Raw genomic sequence first — 24,103 nt, forward strand, 5'->3', positions numbered from 1 at the left:
TATGTAGTATGTAGTATTTTGTAGGCAGTATGTAGTATTTTGTAGGCAGTATGTAGTATGTAGTAGGCAGTATGTAGTATGTAGTAGGCAGTATGTAGTATGTAGTATGTAGTAGGCAGTATGTAGTATGTAGTAGGCAGTATGTAGTATGTAGTAGGCAGTATGTAGTATGTAGTATGTAGTAGGCGGTTTCGAACACAGCCATGGAGGTCTCTCCCTGTTAAAGGCAGTTGTTTCCCCCCCACAGTCGCCCTGTACTCTCTCAGGTATCAGACAGAAGTTTCAGTGTAATCTGCTGGTTTTTTAGCTCATTAACAGTTTCTGTTTTATTTTAATCATTATAACCGAACCGGACCTTCTCTCCTGGTGCCCCAGCACCGACCCAGCACCCCCCCTCACCCTCCTCACCTCTGCAGTCACAGTTTCCGCTCAGCAGCAGCAGCAGCAGCCCGCAGACCTCCAGCAGATCCATCTTCTTCTTCTTTGCTTTATTAAATGTCAGCTCCATCTTCTTCTTCTTCTTCTTCTCTGTTTTATTAAATGTCTTTCCTCGGGTTTCTTTCTCTTCTCTGCGGTTTGTAATGTTCCCTCCAGCCGTCTCCCCCCTCTGAGCCTCACGCTAAACACCCAGAGGAGCTTTTCTTCTTCGGCCGGGCCATTCCTGCCCGCCCCTAGCCGACCATCCACCGACAGCAGCCGGATCCAAGAGGTCTCCCGCGGCCGCTACGCGTCGGTTCCGACACCAGGTCGCAGGCGGGTGTTCGCTGGACTGTGTCCCGCTGAAGTAAAGTCCGTCCTTTCCGTCAGCGGCGGAGATCTCTCTCCTTGGAGCTGAACTTTGTCAAGGCTCCGGAGCAACAGCTGCTTCCGGTGCGGCCTTTCAAAATAAGAGCGGAAACATAAAGAGAACCTTTTTTTTTTTTTTTTTAAACAAACTTTATTAGAGCTCTTCAAAAGTATACAAAACAAGTCAGGGAAGTATTCTTGACAGTGTTACAGTTTACAAAACCGAACGTGAAGTGAAAAAAAAAGTACAATAAGGACAATGAAACACTTTAAAACAGGCCTGAACACCTTTCTTTTTACCCAATGTTTTTTAATGATCTCCCTTTGAATGCTCTATCCTGTATTTATTTCGTTTTTGCATTTAAAGGACTCACTACTTTTATTTGTGTATTTTATTTGCATTTTACTGTCCCTGCTTTTGAACCTAATATTTGTCTTTTATCCCACTGTAGCACTTTGAGACTTTATTGTAAATGTAAAGTGTGTTATAAATAAAATTTATTATTATTATTATTATTATTATTAGTATTATTATTATTGTTAACAGGCTGAGCTTCATATTTAAAACAGCAAGGATTTAGCAATGCTTTGATAGATCACAGTTGTTTTCTTGCTCGGATTAGAGACATATTTAAGTGATTTAAAATATTGAACAAAGTAGTTTAGAAAGACGGTAAACGGCGGAACAGTATCTTTCCATTTTACATGTATGAATAAAATATTTACTTAAAATGATTGAGACCCAACTATGAATATCAGACCAGAAAACATAAACAAGTTGACAGCTGTAAGAAAGATGATCTGTAGTTTCTATTTCAGAGGAGCAGAAGACACATGGATCAGATTCAAACTTAAATCTTCTATGTAAAAAATCTCCAACGGGGTATACATCAGATATAATTTTGAAGTGGGTTTCTTTTACCTTAGGAGGAATTGGACATTTCATATAAAGAGAAAATGACTTCTTTTTAAAGGCATTATCTGGGTCTTGTCTTTTATTGTTGTCATTAAAATTACAAAATATTTTTTGTTTAAATGCTAGGGAGACCGATCTGTTACTACATCTTTTCTCCTGAAGCGATACATTATCAATTGTCAGCGAGATCAAGCTAGTGTTTGACGAATACTGCATGGTACTTTGGATAAGATTAAGTAATGGTATGATATAACCATTACGTGAAATCTCTATCTTATATTTCTTTATAAAGTCATCACATGATAACAGCATTCCATCTGTATATAACAAATCATGAATAAAACATATGCCATTATCACACCAATCCAATTTAAACAGAGACTTCCTGTTGATAGTTACAACCCTGTTGTTCCATAATAAGGAATTGTGAGGGGAGAAGTTGTGAGTAAAAAGCAACTTCCCAAAATCTAATGCTTGCTTGTAAAAGCTTGACAACTTTAAAGGTATCTTAGAAACTTCAAAGTCACAATTAAACAAAAACTCTAGGCTTCCAACCTTATTAAAATTTTTATTGGGAATATGAAACCACATCGATTGAGGCTGGAACCAACAACAAACTGTTTCTGCATCATTAGCAGAGGTGGGTAGAGCAGCCAAACACTGTACTCCAGTAAAAGTACTGTTACTTCAGAATAATATGACTCAAGTAAAAGTAAACAGTAGTCATCCAAATAATTACTCGAGTAAGAAAAAAGTTTGTGGTAAAAAAACTACTCGAGTACTGAGTAACTGTTGAGTAACGTCTGATTTATTTGTTAACACAAGCATTCAATCAGACAGACAAAAATACTAAATAATCATCTTTAGGCCAATTAGAGTTCATCCAGTTGATAAAATAAATTTAATTTAATTCATTCATTACAAAATAGCTTAAATTAAAATAATCCAGGTAAATTCAGGTACTTCAGTAAAAAATAAACGAGACTTAGGAAATGTTTAAAACATATGTAACCCATATGTAACCTAAAAAACAAACATTCACCTATCCATGGGGGGAAAACGAGTTTAGGAAACTTAGCGCTACATGTTTCCTCAGGTTAGATGTTGAGTTTCTGCTGAAATGTGCGTTTGTTTTGGTTGCCACAGAAGACACATAATGTAGCTGCTGTTTCTCACTCTTTGTAAGGTAAACATGCTTTCAGTATGAGGCCTCGTCTGCGTCTTCATTTCCCACCGTTGGTTCTGACATTTTTCATCTGTTTCTTTCTTTGTTTGCTACGACTGCTAATGCTAAAGCTAACCCGTCCCGCTGCTGAGATCGAGTACGGTCACGTGACCAGACTGCACGGCTGCGTCTGATTGGTGGAACACAGTCAGGTGGTAGAGCCTTTGGCGGAAGTCTCTCTCTCTGTCAGAATAAAACATTAAAATGAGGCGTACGCGGCGTAAAGATGAACAACAGCAAACTATTTCTGCATCATTAACCAGATAAATTGTCCACAGGCCCCAAAGGGCCGTGTAGGAGCTATTTGTAGAGTTTGTTTTTGTTTTTTGGTTCCAGTTGTACATTTAATTAGCTAATTATGAGTAACTTTATTTGATTAATTTCAGTGCTTTATTTAGATTACATTATTTGCTAATATTCTTTGTTAGTTATTTGTTTAGAATATTTTGGTAATTGGGTCACACTGGGCACCTGGAGTCCCAGCATGCACCTGGGTGGGCCGATGTTTGTTTTTTTACCAGGAAAAAGGAGAGAGCAGCAGTTTTTCTTTGTTCTTTTGTTTGTTTTATTGTTTTGAAATAAATCCTCAGAAAACGCAAGAATTCATTTTGGACATTCATCTTCTTTTGCCTGCATTAAACCACATCCCCCATGGTGCATCAGTGGCCTTTGAAATTTAATTTGTTTTTTATGGACAAATGGTCACTACAGGCCGGATTTATAGTTGCGCTGGAGGTGAGTTAATATGTTTCAATTGTTCAACCCATTTGTAATTGGTACGGTGACAAAATCCAAAAATATTCGCACAGATATTACAACTTTAAGCAGAAAACTTTACAATAAGAAACAGATTAAAGATATAAGATCATGTACAACAAACTTTATTGATCGATGGGAAAATTTAAGTGAGCAGAAAAAAAGTTCTAAAAAGATATAAAAGAAGAGCCGTTACAATAAAAGGACATAAAAAAATTGTAAACATATAAATACATAATAAATAATAATAATAAATACATAGAAACACAATTTATAGAAATTACAAGATTTATATAAACAGGCCAAAGGAGAAAAATTCATAGAAGTTCACCTGACGTATATTAAACGCTGTTAAACGTGCGTTTGGTGGCGTCGGATCAATCAACCAAACGTCTTTAACCCAATCAGGTAAAAACCTCCCTGATCAGGAAATATAAGAATAGAATTATTTTGAAAAAAAAATGCATCTGAATTCATTTGAAAAACGTTTTATGTCAAAATATAAGAAAATTAAATCAACACGTTCAAAAAAAAAAAAAAAAAACATGATAAATAACAAAAATAAATAATTATTTTATGTAATTTTACGTAATTATGTAATTTATGTCAATAATTTCATGTAAATAAAAAAAAACAACAAACCTACTTCACAAATTATGGTTGAAATAGATAACTAATTAATTTATTAATGATTTATTCATGAATGGATGAATAAGTAGATAAATAAGACTGAATAAAGACACAGTGAACATTTAGAGTATTTATCTGATCAATCTGAGCTCTTATTTTGAAGTCAGATCAATCACACCGGAAGTCAATTTGTTTCCGTTCACATGACGAAACTAATCCCAAACTGGGGAGAAAACTGCAACTGCGCATGCGCAAATTTGGTCCTGTGAGGCAAACCCAACGCCTCCCTTTGAGTTTCGGGAGGTTCCGGTGAACTGATCAAACGCTCCTCTGGAAAAGAAGGATGATTTCTTTCTTTCTTTTTTCTTTCAGATTTTTAAACCAGTTACTTTAAATTATATTAATCTAAATGATGTTTTCAATTATTTTTTTAAAATTGTTACATTTTTCATTCACTTTATTTGACTTTGGATAATTTATTCTCTCTAATTGATCCAGTTTGTCCAAAAAATGTTTTTTTAAAAACAACTCCCACAGAAGAAGAAAAATAAACGAGACCATCCATGTGAAATCTCTTTGCATCTATAGCAGCTTTTATGTTTTATGCACATTTATGTTCGTGTTAATGTTCTCTGAACATTTATGTTATGTTTTCTACAATTTTTAAAACGGTTTTAGTGTTTATTATCCCTCATTTTTAACAGGTTCTGGACATTAAGTTTTGATTGTACGTTTTGTAAATAATTTCAAGTATGTTATAATCTACTAAATATTTGAATTTATGTGTATTAAACTGAATAAATCATGGATTAATTAACCAAACCTCTACGCAGTAAATCCTGTCAGGAAGTCCAAATAAACCTCTTTGGCATGTGAAGTCCTTGACTTTGGATGATATTTCAAAAAGATTTAGACTTAAAGAAAGTAAACTGAATAAAGTGCAGGAGAAATAAAAGAGAATAAAAAAAACAGGTGATGATAACCTGATCGACACTCAACAGAAGAGGGAAACATCTGTGTGCATGATTCTGGATGTAGGTCAGTTTAAATCCAGCAGGGGGCGGTAATGCAGCTCCACAGATGCTAACTACCGAAATATCCCCCAAAGAAGAAGAAGTGAAACCACTTCAAACTGCTGAGCTATCGACAGAACAAACAGATTCAGGAAGAATTCCGGCTTATCTTTGAATAAACTCCCCAAATGTAAAGAGAAACGGGACAAATGGATCGCAGCCACCAGAGAAAACTGGAACCCAGGAGCAGAAACGTGGATTTGAACGTTGATAGATAGATAGATAGATAGATAGATAGATAGATAGATAGATAGATAGATAGATAGATAGATTGATACTTTATTTCTTCCCAATTTGGGAAATTATTGTGTTGCAACAGCATACAGTATAAAAGATATGTAAACAATTAAAGGAAAAACAAACAAATATAATAGAATACAAATAGATAATAAACATTAGCTATGAAATAAAAATAGAGAATAAACATCAGCTATAATAATTACAAACAGAAACTATATTTATGAACATCTCCTATTTAAAGTGTAACCGAAAACCTGTTTAAAATATGATTTGATTAGTTCTGTTGTTAAATTAGACTTGGATTAGGTGAGATATCAGGTTTGTAGCTTTGTAGCTAATTGGTCACAACTACATTCAAAGATTTAGATGAAGAGGAAAATGAATTATCTTTAGTTTTCTTTATCTTTCTTTATCTCAAACTGTTTGGAGGGAGAATAACATTGTTAACTTTTAAAAGAGACCAGAATCAAACATTTACTGCATAAAGCTGCAGTTCAGTCATGGACACTTTGAATTATTGTCCTCTGTTACATCAGGGTTTAGTGTTTCATAGGATAAAAAAACATATCATTTGGACCCCCTTTCTAGAATATTACAAAAGCTTACAAACTCCATTAAATGAGGATTAAGACACCAATACAGAAGTGAGAACGGAATCCCCGCCCCCGTTTCCCTCTTCAAACTATTATTATTATTATTTACTTTTATTTATTTACTTATTCATTTATTTATTTTATTTGATCTTTTAATTAATTTGACTTTATTCTATTTTACCCTTATTATCATTATTATTACTACTATTGTTATTATACATTTATTTATTTTATTTACCCTTTTTAAACATATACTGTATATGTATATTTCTTAAGATATCTGAATGTACTTATCTATTACTTATTTTATTTCTTTATTGTTATTGCTGTCTATGTGTCTGTTCGATAATTCATTGTGAAAAATCCATAAAAATTGTGGAAACTAAAAAAAACATATATATGTTGTTTTATATTGTTCACTGTTTCCAGAGTCAGAAATAAACTAACTGTACTCTACAAAAGTATATTAAAGTCATTTATAAAGTGACAAACTCAGACTTTTACAGTCAGATCGTTGCTTAACCCTCTGGAGTCTTTGAGGCAGTTTGCGACACCTTGACATTTTCAAGTATTTCAACTAACTGTAAACATCTATGCAAAAGTGACACATGTGGTTGTATTCTGAAAAGCCTAACAAAAAATAATATGACAGTAAAGTGAATGTAATACAAACAAGTTTTATTTAAATTGAGGGTAAACACAACTGTAATTAGATGGGTGTGTAACTGTCACTCTGCATGTGATAATTGTCTGTCTCGGGCAGGACATTGTTGTTGCCTTCCCCCACACTCTGTTGTGTCAGTGCAGTATAAAAAGTGTCTTGACAGTACAAAAAATATAAATACACAGTATGAAAATATAAAGTATAAATCAGAAAGTTGCTACACAGTACATTACATTAGTTACACAGTACAGACGCAAAGTAGGGTTAGTTATTTTTTTTCAAGTAAAGTAGAGTACACACACATACGCATCATGACAAAGAGTCTGCCCTGGGACTAGGGCAGCTCAAGCATTAGTGTGGTACAGTGGTTTTCAAAGTGGGGGCCTCTATTGGAGTGAAGATAGGAAAAAAAAGGAAAAAAAAAAAAATAGAATTAATTTTTTTTAAATATCATTATAAAAAATTGTCACATTTTTTTTAATCAGTATTGTAAAATACAATTTATAATAATATATCATATGGAAATGTTATTTGCCATGCTTGTCTTTCTGATTGGCTGCCAGTCAAAACATCGTAGACCTGGCGGTTTGCGCCTGTTCTCAAGCTGCTCTGCTCCTCAAGCTAGCGTGTAGCTAGCTTAGCCAAAATCGACAGATTTTTGACTTGGAAGAGACTGAAAGAACTGGCCGACTAAAATCAGAAAGTATGAGGCAGCATACATTAAGTTTGGCTTTACAGCCACACAGAAAAATGGTGTCCTCTGTCTGGAGACCCTCTCAAATGAGGGTTCAAAACTTTCGAAACTTCAGCGTCACTTGATACAAAAACATCCGGCAGAGTCCGAAAAAACGGTCGACTTCTTCAGACGTAAAGAAGAGCATTTAGTCAGGCTGCATTCACACAGCGAGCTGCTGTCCGGGAAGAAAAGAAAGAAAATACGTTCTAAAAGTTGATGTTTCTTTACATATTTTGTAGCATTGTCTGTGGTGTTAGCCCGATTCTTTTATTGGAAGCCCAAGAACAAGCTGGAGCAGTCGTAAGTTAAACAAAGTATTTATTGGAGGTCACAGATCAAGTATCAGCGCTGGACTCGGAGAGACAGAGTTCTCGCATGAAATCCGTCCGACCAAGTCCTGATCCGGAAACATTTCATATTTATGTTCACCTTTATCTCAGAGGTTGTACCTACACTTGACAACGTATCATTGAACATTTACTAGTGACGTGAGCAGGCCATCCGCCGTCTTCGTCATGTTCTTTGGATGTGATAAGCGATGTGTGTGAGTGTTGTTTCAGGCGTGCATCTACTGTACCAGACCTATCTGTCCTAAGAGACGTTTTATCTGACCCAGTTATTTTATCCCGCTACGTCATCTTAAAGCTGCCGTCGGCAGGTTTTCAAAATTCCGAGTCTAAAGTCGGAAAATTCGAACTGATACAACTTTCAGGTCCCTCCCCCTCTGTGGACGAGGTTGTGCACGTGAGTTCACACCAGTGTGCGCGCACACAAGCTGGGGGCAGACTTACGCTCAGCATGGAAGACGTGGTTGGTGACTGTTCTGCTCAGATAATAGATCAATAATAAAGCTAACGTGATTGGTTAAAAACAGCCGGGAGCGCTCAATTTTAGCAAGCACGATTACAGGCTTCAGAGGGAGCTATAGAATTCGGGATTTTTCCTAAACAGCCTATTTAATATTCTCCTTTCAGAATCCCATGACAGTTCAAGCTAATATGACTAAAAAAAAGTTGCCGACGGCAGCTTTAAAGTCTTGGACATACATTGCGTTTGTATGAGCAGAATGTAAACGTACAAACCAGGAACATAGATTATTTAGTGAACTACAGAGGTTTGCAAAGGGGGTCTCCGGACAGAAGCTAATACTGTTTGAGGGGCCTTGGCATGGAAAAGTTTGGGAACCCCTGGTGTAGTAGATCTACAGTAAGATTCAGTTCCAATCAGTTGTGCCAAGCAACATAACAGTTTCTGTCTGGTTGAAGGCAGAGGTAGACATCACACACTGTGCACTTCCAGAGAGTTTTCGTTACTTTGCCCTTCTGTATGCAGTAACATGTGACTAGCGATAGGTGTGGCCTAGGAGGCTGCTGCAGTCAGAGAGTACAGAAAATCCAAAGATTTCTTTTCACTCTCCTTAAAAAGGGCCAGCTATATAATTTATTTATATTTAAAAAGTAGAAGTTTCAAGGTTTTTAATGGTGTCACTTATATGTTTGAATGACAAAAACTCACAGAGTTACAGATGTGTTTTTGGAGAAGTGTCAAAAATCCTACCGTTGGAGGAGCCGTTGAGTTTGGCCCCTCCCACCGAATCTGGCGCCAACTGTCCTCCTTTACGTCCGCAGCTCAGATGTAAATACTGAGTGTCTGCCGCTCAGACTCATATTGAACTTTGAGATCAACAGAATCAGTCACAATGAGCGGCAGAGGAAAGGGAGGTAAAGGACTCGGCAAAGGAGGCGCCAAGCGGCACCGGAAAGTGCTCCGTGATAACATCCAGGGAATCACCAAACCCGCCATCCGCCGCCTGGCCCGCCGCGGCGGAGTCAAGAGAATCTCCGGCCTCATCTACGAGGAGACTCGCGGGGTGCTCAAGGTCTTCCTGGAGAACGTCATCCGTGACGCAGTCACCTACACCGAGCACGCCAAGAGGAAGACGGTCACCGCCATGGACGTGGTGTACGCGCTCAAGAGGCAGGGCCGTACTCTGTACGGCTTCGGAGGTTAAATCTGCCGGGACACATCACCGAGAACACAACGGCTCTTTTAAGAGCCCCCCCACCTCCTCTCAAGAGCTCCGATCTCACTCATAAACACAAAAAAAAATTTGTTGAACTCTTTCATACGTCATAGCTAAATCACTTCATAGTTAAAGAACCCAGCAAAGCATCCACAACACCACTATGGAATATATATGAATGAATTCCAGCTTTGTACATTAAATGATTTGGGTTCTTATCAATACAGCAAAATAACTTTGATAATAACTTTGAAATAACCGCCGTCATATTTAAAACTGCCAATGAGCCTTAACATAAATCAAAGTGAACGTTTTAAAATTATAAAAAGAACTCACAATTTCACTTGTTATTTGTTCGACATTATTATGTAGTTTTAATCCAACATATTTCAGAAATTAAATTAGTTTAAATAACTCTGTTCCATTCACGCAATAGGTGAAATTCCGAAAAAACGTGCAATATTTTATAAGTTCAAATAACTCTGTTCCATTCACTACCATATATTATTTTATATTTCATATTGTGCCTTCATTTTATTTCATTTTATTTAAATATATTTAAATATATTTTGAACATAGTTTTGTTTTAATTTCTTTATAAGCACCTTTGGAGTTGCAACTAAATTTCATTGTTATGTAAATTATAATGACAATAAAGGCGATTCTGATTCTAAAAGAGAATCTGTGAGTTGTCAGAACAAACCGTCATCAGAGCCCCACCCCTAAACAGCTCAGCCAATCACAGCCGGGGGACAGCGCAGTGTGATTTCCATACAGTCTGGATAAGAAGAATCTCTCTGCCGTCAGCTGCTCATTCGTTGCTGTAAAGTACCGGAGAATAAACATGCCCGAACCCGCCAAGTCTGCCCCCAAAAAGGGCTCCAAGAAAGCCGTGACCAAGACCGCCGGCAAGGGCGGCAAGAAGAGGAGAAAGTCCAGGAAGGAGAGCTACGCCATCTACGTGTACAAGGTGCTGAAGCAGGTCCACCCCGACACCGGCATCTCCTCCAAGGCCATGAGCATCATGAACTCCTTCGTCAACGACATCTTTGAGCGCATCGCCGCCGAGGCGTCCCGCCTGGCTCACTACAACAAGCGCTCCACCATCACCTCCAGGGAGATCCAGACCGCCGTGCGCCTCCTGCTGCCCGGTGAGCTGGCCAAGCACGCCGTGTCCGAGGGTACCAAGGCCGTCACCAAGTACACCAGCTCCAAGTAAACAGCTCTGCTGCCCCAACAACAACCCAACGGCTCTTCTAAGAGCCACCCACCCAGCCCTGAGAGCTCATTATCCTGCTGTAGTTCATACAAAGACAATACATGACGGGGTTAACATGTTGGGTATGGAAAGACATTTTTTATTTTGGTATCTCATCAAAAAAGATAACTTTGTGACTGTCTCACAATTTACTGCCTTTTTACAGTATTGGATAATTCTATAGTATACAACTATCTCTCACTACCAATCCTGACAGTTTTGGCTAAAGTTAGCCATTGCAGTCAATGGGATAAGTAAGATGCTCGCATGTGGTTACCACAGGAAGGTTTGTAACATTTATTAACTCAGGGGTGGTGTAGAAATCGACCCGAGGAGGCGGGATTTTGTAACAGATTAGCCAATAGCATAATCATATTGTCAAACCTATTATACATATTTATCCAATCAGCACTGTCAAAGTGTTTCCACGAAGGGCGACAATTTTACCACCCCAAGCCTAAAATAAGGCGGTTAGACTCTCAACAGGCGACATTTTTCTACATGACAGCCCCGATAAGTCCGAGTCCTAAAAAATACAAAATACTATTATTATTCATATTCTGAATTTTCCTTTGCGAGTTACTACATCAAGATGTTCTGGTATTGGTCAGTGTTATTTCATGATGGAATAAAGTAATTGTTGAATGTATGGAAATATCTTACTTTACTTTCTGCATTAACTCATTCGTTTGACAGTCACTGGATGTGGCACAACCCGACCTAAAAAATATCCAGCCGCCACTGCGTTGTAACTACTTCCTATAGTTGATTTTCCCTCCAAAACTACCTGCTTCTACTTCCTGAGGCCCACGTGACCAGAGGAACCTTCAGAGGGTATATTTAAAGGGATATTCACACGTTTTAAAGTATTAAAAATGAACAAAAATATAGATTAGTTTAATTTTTATAATTGAAACTGTGGCTGAACAAACAAGAAGTTTGGCCTGTTTACAAAAAAGATCTGATAAAAATTATCTTTAATTATTTCATCCTCTTTACTTATTGTTGTGTTTTATGGTATAAAGGGGATCAGAACTTTAAATGTGATTTCATTGCATATCATATAATGTCACGGGTCCAGCTCAAAGTGTACCGAACTGAAGGAATGACCCGTTCGTTACCTCGACACATTCTCAGGAATCATTCTAGAATTGGAGGACATTTACATTTAAATAAACCTTGACTTTTCTGATTTTCTGCTACATATTCATCAATAATAGGTAATAAACATAAACTATTTAAAGGAAAATGGGTCAAATCTTTTTGAGCTGAGAAAGTAATTTACAACTCTTGCCAAAGTATTGGTTGAAGGAATTTTGTGATTTTTTTTTTTTAGATTTTTTTAGGAGTTAGTCAGAGAATTTGAGAGGTTGATCTCGGTTCAAGGCTCATATCTGAAATTCTGTAAATGTGAGCTCTTTAGTAGTTACATTGGCTGAAAGAGGACTAATTTTCCTACATTTTGAGGTATAATTTGTTTCTCTAAGTTAAACTGTATGACAGTTAGAGGTTTGAAAAAATGAAAACAATTTAAACTTATCAGGACCCTCTCAACTGTGTGCTCATTCATAAAAATCAAGGAGCAAAATGTTCATGTTTTTGAAACATGTTTTAAAATTGGCTGAAGATTTGAAAAAGCTGAAACAATTGGTAATAGCTGAATGTCTTGTGACCCATTTAAAGTTTGAATGGTGTCTCTAGCTGAAAACATGCAGAAGTAGTTAGGTTGGAAAGAGGGAGATGCCTTAAAGCATTCTCACAATTATTTTAAATTAAAATGACACATCTGAGAACATTTAAATATCCATTATTATGTTTAAATCGGGACTGAAAACATCTCTTTTCCCTGGCACCTTGGCTTGCTACTTTTAATTGTTATTGTTATTTTGTTGCTAATTTTATCTCAAATTTTATTTTCATCTGTGATGAAGTCATTCTTATAGCTTTTATTGATGACTCTCTTGTGATGCAGATGTTGTGAAGCACTTTGGTCAGCTGAGGCTGTTTTAATGTGCTATATAAATACATTTTGAATTTGAATTGAATTGAATTATGAAGTAAAACCCAAACATCAGGTCTAAATAAACATCATCCAGTTATCTTTTTATTTAAAATATATGTCTTTATATTAATGGCTGTTTAGATGTTTCTTTAAAACATCCATAAGCTCAGGTCGGTTCTGTCCTCTAACAGCCGTTGGAGGCTCTTTGTCCCGCAGAGCCGCAGGGGGCGGCCCGCTCTCCCTTTAGCGGACTTTTTCAAAACACTTTGCTCCAATAAGCAGCGCGCATTCAGGCGGGAGCTGCCTCGTCGGGGCGGGGCTGAGCTCCGCGAGGAGCCGCTGTCCAATCAGGAGCCGGGGCTGAGCCGCTGTCCAATCAGGAGCCGGAGGTCCGCAGCAGCGTCACCGCTTCCCCGCCGGGGCCACAGCTTAAGAGCAGCGGCTCTCCTCTCAGCCTCACACTCTTCTATCTCTTTCTTCCTTGTGTGTTTGACACAGAAACGATGGCCAGAACCAAGCAGACCGCCCGTAAATCCACCGGAGGCAAAGCCCCCAGGAAGCAGCTGGCCACCAAGGCCGCCCGCAAGAGCGCCCCGGCCACCGGCGGCGTGAAGAAGCCTCACCGCTACAGGCCCGGCACCGTGGCTCTGAGGGAGATCCGCCGCTACCAGAAGTCCACCGAGCTGCTGATCCGCAAGCTGCCCTTCCAGCGGCTGGTCAGGGAGATCGCTCAGGATTTCAAGACCGACCTGCGCTTCCAGAGCTCCGCCGTCATGGCTCTGCAGGAGGCCAGCGAGGCCTACCTGGTCGGCCTGTTCGAGGACACCAACCTGTGCGCCATCCACGCCAAGAGGGTCACCATCATGCCCAAAGACATCCAGCTGGCCCGCCGCATCCGCGGGGAGAGGGCTTAGACTGACCCCGCCGGTTTTCAACCACACAACGGCTCTTTTAAGAGCCACACACCTCCACCTGAGAGCTTCATCCTACATCAGTTTGCTTTAATTTCGTATGATAACATAATTACATTATCTTTGAGTACATAATGTGCCTTTTAATCAATGTTTCAAATTAATTAGGTATTTATGACCCTGATTCAGGCTTTTCTAACTAGTAATGGGATCAATCTTTATTTATGTAGCGCATTTCATACCACAGGCAACTGTGCTTTACATAAAGATATAGAAAAAATACAGGTAAATAAAAACATCAATCAGGTAACTTTAGCTTACAGTAGAATTGGTATAACATAGCAAAAGTAAATTTGGCTAATAGTAGGATTGGTATACTGTACAACAAGTTCCATCATTGTGAAAAAGGCTAAAAAACCCATTTATTTTTCTTTCCTTCTCTCTTAACCCTTTGTGCACTCTTAACATTGTGTTTACTCCCCTTTTGTCCTACGGGTCAAAAATGAGCCGCCCTACCAAAGGCCCAAAATAAAGCAACTTAATTGAATTTTAAATCCAAAATCTATTTTGTATGATGAAACCACCTGTTATTTATCTATTCAACTCAATTCAATACATTTTTTATCATGTGTGTATATATATATATATATTTTTTTTTTACCACAAACCAACTGTCAGTTGGACCAACAGTTTTCTTGTTTTCTCAGTTTTCTTTTACATAATAAAGGTTTATTATTGCTATTATAAATGTGAAGTAAAAAACAGTGAACTTTTTTCTGGTGTTTTAAATGTTTTTATAATTCACGGGTCAAAAATGACCCATAAGACAATCTATGTACCCTAGTGGTGTACAGCCCACATGGAAACATAAACAAAAATAAAGTATGACTTTTTCTAATGATGGGGTCCCTTTAGGAAAAGTCATAACATTTCAAGTTGGAAAAAGATAGTTTAAGGTATTTTTTCTACAGCTAAACATGGTGGTGGGTCACTTTTGACCCTCAAGACAACAGGAGGGTTAACAAATGCAAATAACCCAAACAGAAAATAAATTAACATTCAGTGCAAAAATATAATAAAATGTATGAAACTGTGAACAGATAGAACATTTAAATAACCTAAATAATAATATTCTAACATTATTATATTGTAACAATAAAATAATTATGAACAGAATGATTTAACTCCCGCTTCTTTTGAAATAAAGATGGGAGCAGAGTTGGAGCTAAAACAGCAATCAGCTTTAAACATTTACTCAGAATAAGAGTTGTGTGGCATGGCTCCCTGTTTCCCATCTCAGTTCCTTCTGTTGGGACTAAAACATCCAGCGAACGATGGATGTTATGTTGGTGATAAACCTCAGAGCCCCGTCATACACAGCATTAAGAGAACGTACAAAACATCACCAATAATCCGTAAACTTCTCTTTGAAGAGATTTATTCAACAAATCGTGGCCAGCTGAGCGAACTGAAAAGGCCCCGTGATCATTAGAATAAAAGGACTCGAATAAAGGGGTTTGGGTGAGGAAATAATCTGCTTTCTGTTATGATTTATCTATATTATTAAAGATGATATGATGCAGGCGGGGCTCAACATGTCTGATTTTACTGATAAAAACTGCTTTAATCCATAAAGACCTCAACAATGTGGTGATCAACATGTTATAAGCCTGACAAAAAAAGGTTTATAAGAAGTCTAGTTTCCTTTAAGACGAGCATCTACACCAACTTCTCCTCTTTCTCTGTCTTTATTTTTTCCATCTTTCTGTCCCACATCGTGAAAGTATATATATATATATATACTGGCTGATCATGTGGAGATAAAATATACTTAGAAATGACTCCGACAGACTTTTCAGTTTAAGAATGTCGTGATATTAATCTTCCTCTGTCCAACTATTTTGTTTTACGCTAGTCGTCCATTGTTCCGTCAACGCAAGCCGCATCCAACGTATTCAGTTCATTTTCAATGAAATCCGGCCGATTGTTGTCGCCGTGCTTGCAAAGCATGCTGGGATTCCGGCACGGCGAGCGGGGGACCTGCGGCACGTCAAAAAGTTGGGCTCGCTCGAAGTTTATGCAAATTTGCCACGGCAGACGTAGTGCGTTACCCAATGACAATAGACCATGTAGCTTTTTTTCCCTTTGTTTATTCACCCCTGAACGTTTCGGGTATTGCTCATGTCATTGCTATTGCGGGCAAAATGAACAGCAGCAGTGGCCAGAATGGCTGTGCTAAAACGATTATAGGCGAATAAACACACCTAAAACATCAGGCAATTGTGAGCATCTCCACTTTTGCAGTAAAGTAATGACCATCAAGGAATAGAGGTTCAATCCAAAAGAACCAAATCACACCCATGGCCATGTTTTCACAAGATGTCTTGTTCATGTTTCATTTTTAAATCAGAGAAAAGGTGCAGGGATAGGTGATGCAGCGAGAAGGAGATCTCCTGTGTCGCAGCAGCAGCACAATAGCAGCTCTCCTCGCTTGCAGATCCACATCCATGGTGCAATATGAAATAATGTTCCATTGCTGACGATTTATACACATTAATTTCCCTCCAAAACTCCGAAACTTCGGATAAAATCACAAGTTATTTACTTTCCCCCGGAGCCATTCTACCGTATGTTCTATCTACAACTTCGTATACACGCCCACTGTAGTAGCAACACGGGGACACTAGGCATCCAATCCGGCGAGTTAAGTTGACGTGACGGAACAATAGACGACTAGCGTTAAACTCCAATAAAATGATGTTTTCACTGGATCTGACGATTAATTTGACTCTTATTGTTCAACCACATTATTTCTCCTTTTTATCTTAATATATATATATATATATATATATATATATATATATATATATATATATATATATATATATATATAATAATAATTTATAATATAATCTGCTTCTTCTGAGCTCAAACTGTCTCCGGACTGCAGCGGAACAAAGACTGTTACCATGGAAACGCGCCCCTCCCCCTCAGCTCCGGCTCAGCCAATCACAGCCGGGGGACAGCGCAGTGGGATTTCCATACAGTCTGAATAAGAAGAGTCTCTCTGCCGACAGCATCTCATTCGTTGCTGTAAAGTTCCGGAGAATAAACATGCCCGAACCCGCCAAGTCTGCCCCCAAAAAGGGCTCCAAGAAAGCCGTGACCAAGACCGCCGGCAAGGGCGGCAAGAAGAGGAGAAAGTCCAGGAAGGAGAGCTACGCCATCTACGTGTACAAGGTGCTGAAGCAGGTCCACCCCGACACCGGCATCTCCTCCAAGGCCATGAGCATCATGAACTCCTTCGTCAACGACATCTTTGAGCGCATCGCCGCGGAGGCGTCCCGCCTGGCTCATTACAACAAGCGCTCCACCATCACCTCCAGGGAGATCCAGACCGCCGTGCGCCTCCTGCTGCCCGGTGAGCTGGCCAAGCACGCCGTGTCCGAGGGCACCAAGGCCGTCACCAAGTACACCAGCTCCAAGTAACCAGCTCTGCTGCACCAACAACCCAACGGCTCTTCTAAGAGCCACCCACCCAGCCCTGAGAGCTCACTATCCTGCTGTCATACTTTGATGGATGTCAATGATGTGTATCTATCAATCGAGAACGATGCAGGGAAAATTAGCTGTATTTAAATCAAATTTATTTATAGCACATTGAATTGTTTGTATACGTAAAGTGCTTCACAGAATATAAAAGCATTGCAGCAGGGAGTGGAAGAAGCATTAAAATTACACAAAAGAATATAAAGAGAAACAAATAAAATCATTTAAATGAATTTAAAAACGAGCAACAGTCCAGATAAGTTCAAAGATATCGTGCAGATTTCATGCATAGACACATGAGAACAGAAATGTTTCTAACCTGGATTTAAAAATGTCTCCATTTGGTGAAAGTTTAATCTCCACTGGCAGTTTGTTCCACTTGTTTGCAGCATAACAGCTAAATGCTGCTTCTCCATGTTTAGTCTGGACTCTGGACTGGACCAGCTGACCTGAGTCCTTGGATCTAAGAGCTCTGCTGGCTTTATATTCTCTGAACAGATCACAGATGGAAACCATCAGCAGGCTTTTAAAATCTATTCTGTGACTGACCGAAGTAAAGATTTTAAAATTAGTATTATTAATCTCATCTCTTAAATGTTTATTTAAAAAGTAATTGGTGATGTATCCCAGAAGCAGCAGCAATGTGCAAATTACATTTAATGTCTAATTTAAAGCATAAATACACTTAGTTTACTGAAGGAAAATCATGAACAATGTACATGTTGAATAAATTATGTTGTTACAGCTTTAGCTGTAGCTCTAATTCCTAAAAGGAGGAGCACAAGGTTTAGTTTTCAATTCTGTACGTTGATGAAGAGAAGACAAATTCTAAGTTAGTGACGTGTTGGCTACAAAGTCAGAAATAAAATGTTGCTTATTTTGCACCCCGTGCACACATTCATCAGCCATTAGCGATCAAAGACAAACAGGAACAAGTGTATTGATTATGAGATCAAGTTTATATTTATGCATTTAGCAGACACTTTTATCCAAAGCGACTTACAATTGATACAATTTCAAATTCAAATATTTACAATTGTTGGTCTTTAAGTCAGTAATAATATAGTGCTCTTGTATTCTCCGCATATGTTCTTCGGCGGCATCCCACGTTGTAACCATCCACACCCCGTAAAATAACATCTCCATGAACTGCATATACAATTGCAAAAACGAGTCCTCAAGGTGATTTTTTTGCTGATTGTATGGAAGAGCTATATGGCTGATATATGTGTAATATATGGAAGAGTTATATGGCTGTTATATGTGCAATGTTGTGTATAGTGCCTTGTGTTTTTTGTATTGATATTGCTACTTGACACCTGAATTTCCTTCGGGATTAATAAATAGTACTCTATTCTACTCTACCTAACTCTATTTAACCCTACCTCCGACGCATGGCTTGTGCCTACGTCATTGTGCACGCCCAGCATTTTATGTGTTTCGTGTGACGCTCTGCCTCTAGGCAACTCCCCCGGAACTCGGCTTCAGGCGACACGGGTCACCAACACGCCAAGCGTTCACATTGCTCGACGCGGGTCGAAGGTGCAATTTGGACCCGCTAAGGTAGCGGGTCGCAGTGTGAAAGGGGCTGATGAAAGACGGATTTTATATTTATTTCCATGTTAAAACCCACAGCAGCCATTTGTTCCTTCATCTCTACGGTTCCAGCAGAAGATGGAGGAGATTCTGCTTCTTGTTACGGTTCAACTTTGGACATTTTCTTGTGGGAACACAACCTGGGAGTGCACCTGGACAACGGACTGAACTGGAGGACCAACACCGATGCCGTCTACAAGAAGGGGATGAGCCGACTGTATTTTCTGAGGAAGCTGAGATCCTTCCTCCCACCCATCCTCTCCACCAGCTGCTGGTTGGACAGCAGAGCTCCTTTTCCAACAGGCTCATCCAGCTCACACAAGGACCGATTCAGGAAATCCTTCCTACCAGCAGCCATCACCATCTACAACACCTCCCCTCTGGCTGGAAGAGAACTTCAAGCTCAACAGGCATGAAGTCTCTCCTAAAAACAATAACAATAACAATTTGCACAACTGCTCATTTTGCATTTATAACATTTGCACAAGTATCATCATAGTACAATATAATGTAAATTATCCATCCATCCATCCATTCTGTTATATCTTCATTAATTACTAACAATCCAAGATGTTTAGTCTGTTGATATTTGTTCCGCTGGCTTTAGTTTCCTTCAAACCAAGAAGCATATTTTTTATAAAGTGAATGATTAACTTTGTGCTTCTGATGCCCTGAAACTGCTCTTTTTCATTTCTATACATCAGAAATCCTTCAGGGACTTTCTGCTTTGTTCCCAAAATAAACTTTGGATCATTATTTATTTATTAAGATCAATATAGTTTTTAGTTTGAAGGGAGCAAAGTTACTAAAATCAAGAGTTTAGGAACCATTTAGCTTTATAATCAGAGTTTTTATTCTTCCATTTCTCAACTTCTCACACTCGTTTAGCTCTTTTCTTTCTACCCAGACACCGAGGAACTTAACTCCCGTCGCAGCGTGGACATCAGTGGCTGTATTGTTGGCTTCTAAACTCATCAACACTCCGTCCGCCTTATCCTGCTTCAGTTTGGGAGCCGAAGCCTTTTTATATTGAGCTATTTTACATTTCAAAGCATCCATCTCAGTCTGATCTCCAGTTTTAGCAACATGCGCAAAGGCAGCCGCCTTTTATATGGTCATCATGTGTTCTTTTAATTAAAGGGACGATTGCCCTCAATAACATTAACCCGAACTGTGGACTCAACATACAGTTACAGATGTTAAAATAATGGATTATCTGATGGATCCCCTTTATGTGGATGTAACTGTGTTAGCTAATGAATCTGTGTGGGGGAACAGCTTCACTAACATTTAACCTCATGTCTTTTTACAAGACAAAAAGAAGCATTTTATTTTTATCTGAAGGTGTCGGTGACCATCATTATTGTGTTTTAGGCGTAATTATTGATTAATGTGTGTTTAGAGGAGACAGGAAGTCTGTTCCTGAGGATCATCTGTGACAGGAATATCCGCCCCGAGCAGCAGCAGCGACCGTGTGTTTACTTCCAGCCAAAACTTCCTCCGTTACAACTCAACAAATCCCCGCAGATCCACCATTTCGTCTTAATTCTGTCCACAGATGTCTCTGCTAACGGGAACATCGCTCTTATATCCCGTACAAAGCGCTTTTAGACGTTTTAGGAGACGAAATGTGGAGAAAACTCGCTGCGAGCCGCTCCAAGTGACCGAGTATCGGAGCGGTTTGAAGCCTCCTGGAACCGAGAGAAAAAGTCCTGGAAGCCGAACGTGAGCTCAGTGTGGAGGGACGAGGGTTTCCCTCCTGCTCCAATCGGACTTGTGTCGGAAAACGTTGGTTTTGGGGGGATTTAGCGTGGAAAACGCGGCGGAGAAAACACAAGTGTGGCCGCATTCGAGGCGGCGGCAGAGCGGCAGAGTGCGTTGCCTCTCCACGGTTCTCATGTGTGTAATAAGTCCCGCCTCCTGCTCTGAGCTCGAGACGTTCAGTTGAACAGCGACACGCAAACATGGCAGAAGAAGCTCCAGCAGCCGCGCCGGCCAAAGCCCCGGCTAAAGCCCCGGCCAAGTCCCCGAAGAAGAAGGCCGCTCCCCGGGCCGCCAAGGACGGACCCAGCCTCTCCAAGCTCATCGTGGCCGCCGTGGCCGAGTCCAAGGAGCGCAAGGGCATGTCTCTGGCGGCGCTCAAAAAGATGCTGGCCGGGAACGGCGTCGACGTCACCAAGTCCAACAAACGGATCAACACCGCCGTCACCAAGCTGGTCACCGCCGGCACCCTGAGTCAGACCAAGGGCACGGGGGCCTCCGGATCCTTCAAGCTGGCCAAGAAGGAGCCCAAAGCCGCCAAACCGGTGAAGAAGGTGGTGAAGAAGAAGGCTCCCGTTAGAGCCAAGAAGCCCGCCGCCAAGAAGACCACCGCGGCCAAGAAGCCCGCCGCCAAGAAACCCGCAGCAGCGGCCAAGAAGTCCCCGAAGAAGGCTCCGGCCAAGAAAGCCGCCGCCGCCGCCAAAAAGCCCGCAGCAGCCAAGAAGAGCCCCAAGAAGCCCGCCGCTAAGAAGCCCAAAGCGGCCAAAGCCAAGAAGCCCGCAGCCAAGAAAACTGCCGCCAAGAAGCCCGCAGCCAGGAAGGCCAAGAAGTAAACGGCCCCGAAACGCAATAACACCCCGAACAAAGGCTCTTCTAAGAGCCACCACAGCCTCCGCTAAAGAGCCCAATCCTCCTTTACACACACAGACACCACAGCAGCTCACATTAAACCCTGCAAAATATTTTTATGTAATACACTAAGTTATTCATTTATTATTACAAATGTTTTAGCTGTACTGATTTATCATCACTTTGCTCCACTTAATCATTATTCTCACACATCTGCCTTCCGCTTTAAGGCTCAAACTCATCTCAGACACTCACTTTCACACATATTAAAGACTAAAGTAAACAAATAGTCATACAGAAAACACAATATGAACAGGAAAATAAGCAAATAAAACTGCTTCTCAGGCTCTGTTAGTGTCCCAGCCTCTCGCTCGCATTCACAAGTAGTCTTTCCTTTACACACATCCATCCATATCAGGCTGTTTACAACACTTTCAACTTTAATAAACTTTCTTTCTTCACTGAATTACCTCAGAATGGTACAGAAGACTATTAGGGCCAGGCATAAGACAAAATATTTTATATATTGATATAATATTAATAGAATATTTTGCCTGTCGAGAATGAAGTTGACACTGAAGTCGAATTTTCGAGAAAACGACAGGCAAAATATTAATGTACTCTTACGTAGAATGGCCCAGAAACTCAGCACCGCCCGCTTTCAGAGACCCATCATCTGCTGCTGATTAAAGGAAAAACTCTCCACATTCAGCAGGAATTGCTGCACAAACACAGCAGGAATGTGCGCTCACGTCTCATTACATCATCTCACGAACATTCAACCTCATCCTGGAATCCGCCTCTGATCACGGAACTGACGGCTTTTCCTGAGTCCTCAACCACTTTTCCTCCATCTTTCCTTCACCTCCTCAAATTTTACATCCGGCTCAACAAAAAGAGTAAAATATTTCTTCTCTTTCATCCCACCCTCAACTCTTTGCCAATCTGACAGCTGTTAAAGGATAAAGTACATTATTACAGGAACAACATCATCAAAGTTCACGCTCTTCATTTCCTGATCAACAAACTCCGAGACGAGGCCACCTAACATCTGAATTCTGTTGTTTCACATCACATCAGGATCAGAATCAGTAATAATTCCTGCTGAACTTTCACTCACTTCATATTAAATCAGCAGTATTTTTAATGCTTCAGATAATTATGAAGTATGTGAAGGATGGTGTGACCACAGCTAACAGATGGGCCAGATGTTGTTCTCCACAGCGTTGGTGGTATAGTGGTTAGCATAGCTGCCTTCCAAGCAGTTGACCCGGGTTCGATTCCCGGCCAACGCAGCTGACTTTTTTTTAAAGATGAGATCTTGGGCTGATAACACATCAGTCAGGGCCGGCGCCAGCCATTTGGGTGGCCTAAGCACAAATACATTGTGGTGCCCCCCCCCCCCCCCGAAAATAGACATCAATTCAGTAATTGTCTGTACGTTTCTCTTTATTTCCAAAATAACTTTGCATTAACATGTAATTAAATGAGCAACATGTGCACAACCACAGCAGACAAAATGTCACTTGCTGATGGCCTCACTCTGCCAGAAGTGGTGCTTGTGGGCTGTGTTGTATCCGTACCTAAACTCCAAGTTGATGGTTGTTGGTCAGGGCTGGGTGCTGTTGCAGAGTCTGCACAGATTGGTGGTTGATGATGTGTGCTTGAGCTGCTGGTGGATAGTTCAACATCTAAATCTTCCTCCTGGTCTTGAGGAGCTCCTTGCACATGTCTAAGCATTGACCCTGCATTCAGAAATACAAAAAAAAAAAAATGCTCAAGAATTGTACACTGAAATACAGTTTTGCAACTTGATTAAAATATAATTACATATTAATTGCAGGTCTATGTAAGCCTATGTGTAAATCACTGGTACATGACAACATTTACAACTATTTTACCTTTAAAGACAATGACTGATGGCTCACAATATTAAAAAAAAATCTACATCATTTGAAAACTATGAATGTGAAGGGCCCTCCCTTCACATTCATAGTTGGATCGTTGGATAGTTGGATCTACATAACCAAGATTATTTTCTTTCAAATTGTAGTTTCACCTGCACATGTTGCCCTTGGCCTATGAACTTCTCGAAAATGTCGGCATCTAACAACTACTAAAGTTGATGAACGCCCGTCTAATTTGGCTTAACACATCTCCTTCAGTTGCAAGCTTTCTCAGAGTTTATGATAAAACAAATCATAAACCAGGAGCCGTTTTCCATTCATCAACTCATTATTTGAAAGTATCATCTGTAGCATTACTTTTTCCACTCCAGTAGCCTACACAAGCATACTCGTTGGTGGTTCACAGTACACATGCACAACGTAGGCTACATAACAGACGCTAAATAAACGTCCTGAAATGCAGTCGGCCTATATAAGTAAACTTGGCTGATACTTGGCTGACGACTTCTGATGGCTAAAAGAACGGCAAGCACCGATTGCTAACTGAAAGCAGCAGAGTGACCATAATGAATTGCATTCAATAATCAATATATATATATCAATAACCTGAAATAACTAGCTAACCAGC

At 39.8% G+C, this 24,103-nt stretch overlaps 6 protein-coding genes and 1 non-coding gene across 7 annotated transcripts in view; 6 read left to right on the forward strand and 1 right to left on the reverse strand.

Moving 5' to 3' along the window:
- Window positions 1–856, reverse strand: part of adam9a (ADAM metallopeptidase domain 9a) — a 38,806-nt gene extending 37,950 nt beyond the window's left edge. The window contains exon 1 of the mRNA XM_075467018.1: window positions 409–856. Coding sequence (XP_075323133.1) covers window positions 409–508 — 100 coding nt within the window. The 5' untranslated portion in view covers window positions 509–856. The remainder of the gene's footprint in view (window positions 1–408) is intronic.
- Window positions 857–9,290: 8,434 nt separating this feature from the next.
- LOC142381805 (histone H4) lies at window positions 9,291–9,961 on the forward strand. The gene has a single exon (XM_075467037.1). The coding sequence runs from the start codon at window positions 9,319–9,321 to the stop codon at window positions 9,628–9,630; it is 312 nt and encodes a 103-aa protein (XP_075323152.1). The 5' UTR covers window positions 9,291–9,318; the 3' UTR covers window positions 9,631–9,961.
- Window positions 9,962–10,445: 484 nt separating this feature from the next.
- LOC142381801 (histone H2B) lies at window positions 10,446–11,000 on the forward strand. Its single transcript, XM_075467032.1, has one exon. The coding sequence runs from the start codon at window positions 10,487–10,489 to the stop codon at window positions 10,859–10,861; it is 375 nt and encodes a 124-aa protein (XP_075323147.1). The 5' UTR covers window positions 10,446–10,486; the 3' UTR covers window positions 10,862–11,000.
- Window positions 11,001–13,366: 2,366 nt separating this feature from the next.
- LOC142381800 (histone H3) lies at window positions 13,367–13,887 on the forward strand. Its single transcript, XM_075467031.1, has one exon. The coding sequence runs from the start codon at window positions 13,406–13,408 to the stop codon at window positions 13,814–13,816; it is 411 nt and encodes a 136-aa protein (XP_075323146.1). The 5' UTR covers window positions 13,367–13,405; the 3' UTR covers window positions 13,817–13,887.
- A 3,013-nt stretch (window positions 13,888–16,900) lies between these two features.
- On the forward strand, window positions 16,901–17,638 carry LOC142381802 (histone H2B). The gene has a single exon (XM_075467034.1). It carries the CDS (start codon window positions 16,928–16,930, stop codon window positions 17,300–17,302), a length of 375 nt encoding a protein of 124 aa, XP_075323149.1. The 5' UTR covers window positions 16,901–16,927; the 3' UTR covers window positions 17,303–17,638.
- Window positions 17,639–20,896: 3,258 nt separating this feature from the next.
- On the forward strand, window positions 20,897–21,573 carry LOC142381797 (histone H1-like). The gene has a single exon (XM_075467028.1). The coding sequence runs from the start codon at window positions 20,923–20,925 to the stop codon at window positions 21,550–21,552; it is 630 nt and encodes a 209-aa protein (XP_075323143.1). The 5' UTR covers window positions 20,897–20,922; the 3' UTR covers window positions 21,553–21,573.
- A 1,218-nt stretch (window positions 21,574–22,791) lies between these two features.
- On the forward strand, window positions 22,792–22,863 carry trnag-ucc (transfer RNA glycine (anticodon UCC)). The gene has a single exon. It is a non-coding gene; the product is annotated as a tRNA-Gly (tRNA).
- The last annotated feature ends 1,240 nt before the right edge of the window (window positions 22,864–24,103 follow it).

This window comes from Odontesthes bonariensis, chromosome 6, assembly GCF_027942865.1.
Source record: "Odontesthes bonariensis isolate fOdoBon6 chromosome 6, fOdoBon6.hap1, whole genome shotgun sequence".
In the NCBI taxonomy this organism is placed as follows: Eukaryota; Metazoa; Chordata; class Actinopteri; order Atheriniformes; family Atherinopsidae; genus Odontesthes; species Odontesthes bonariensis.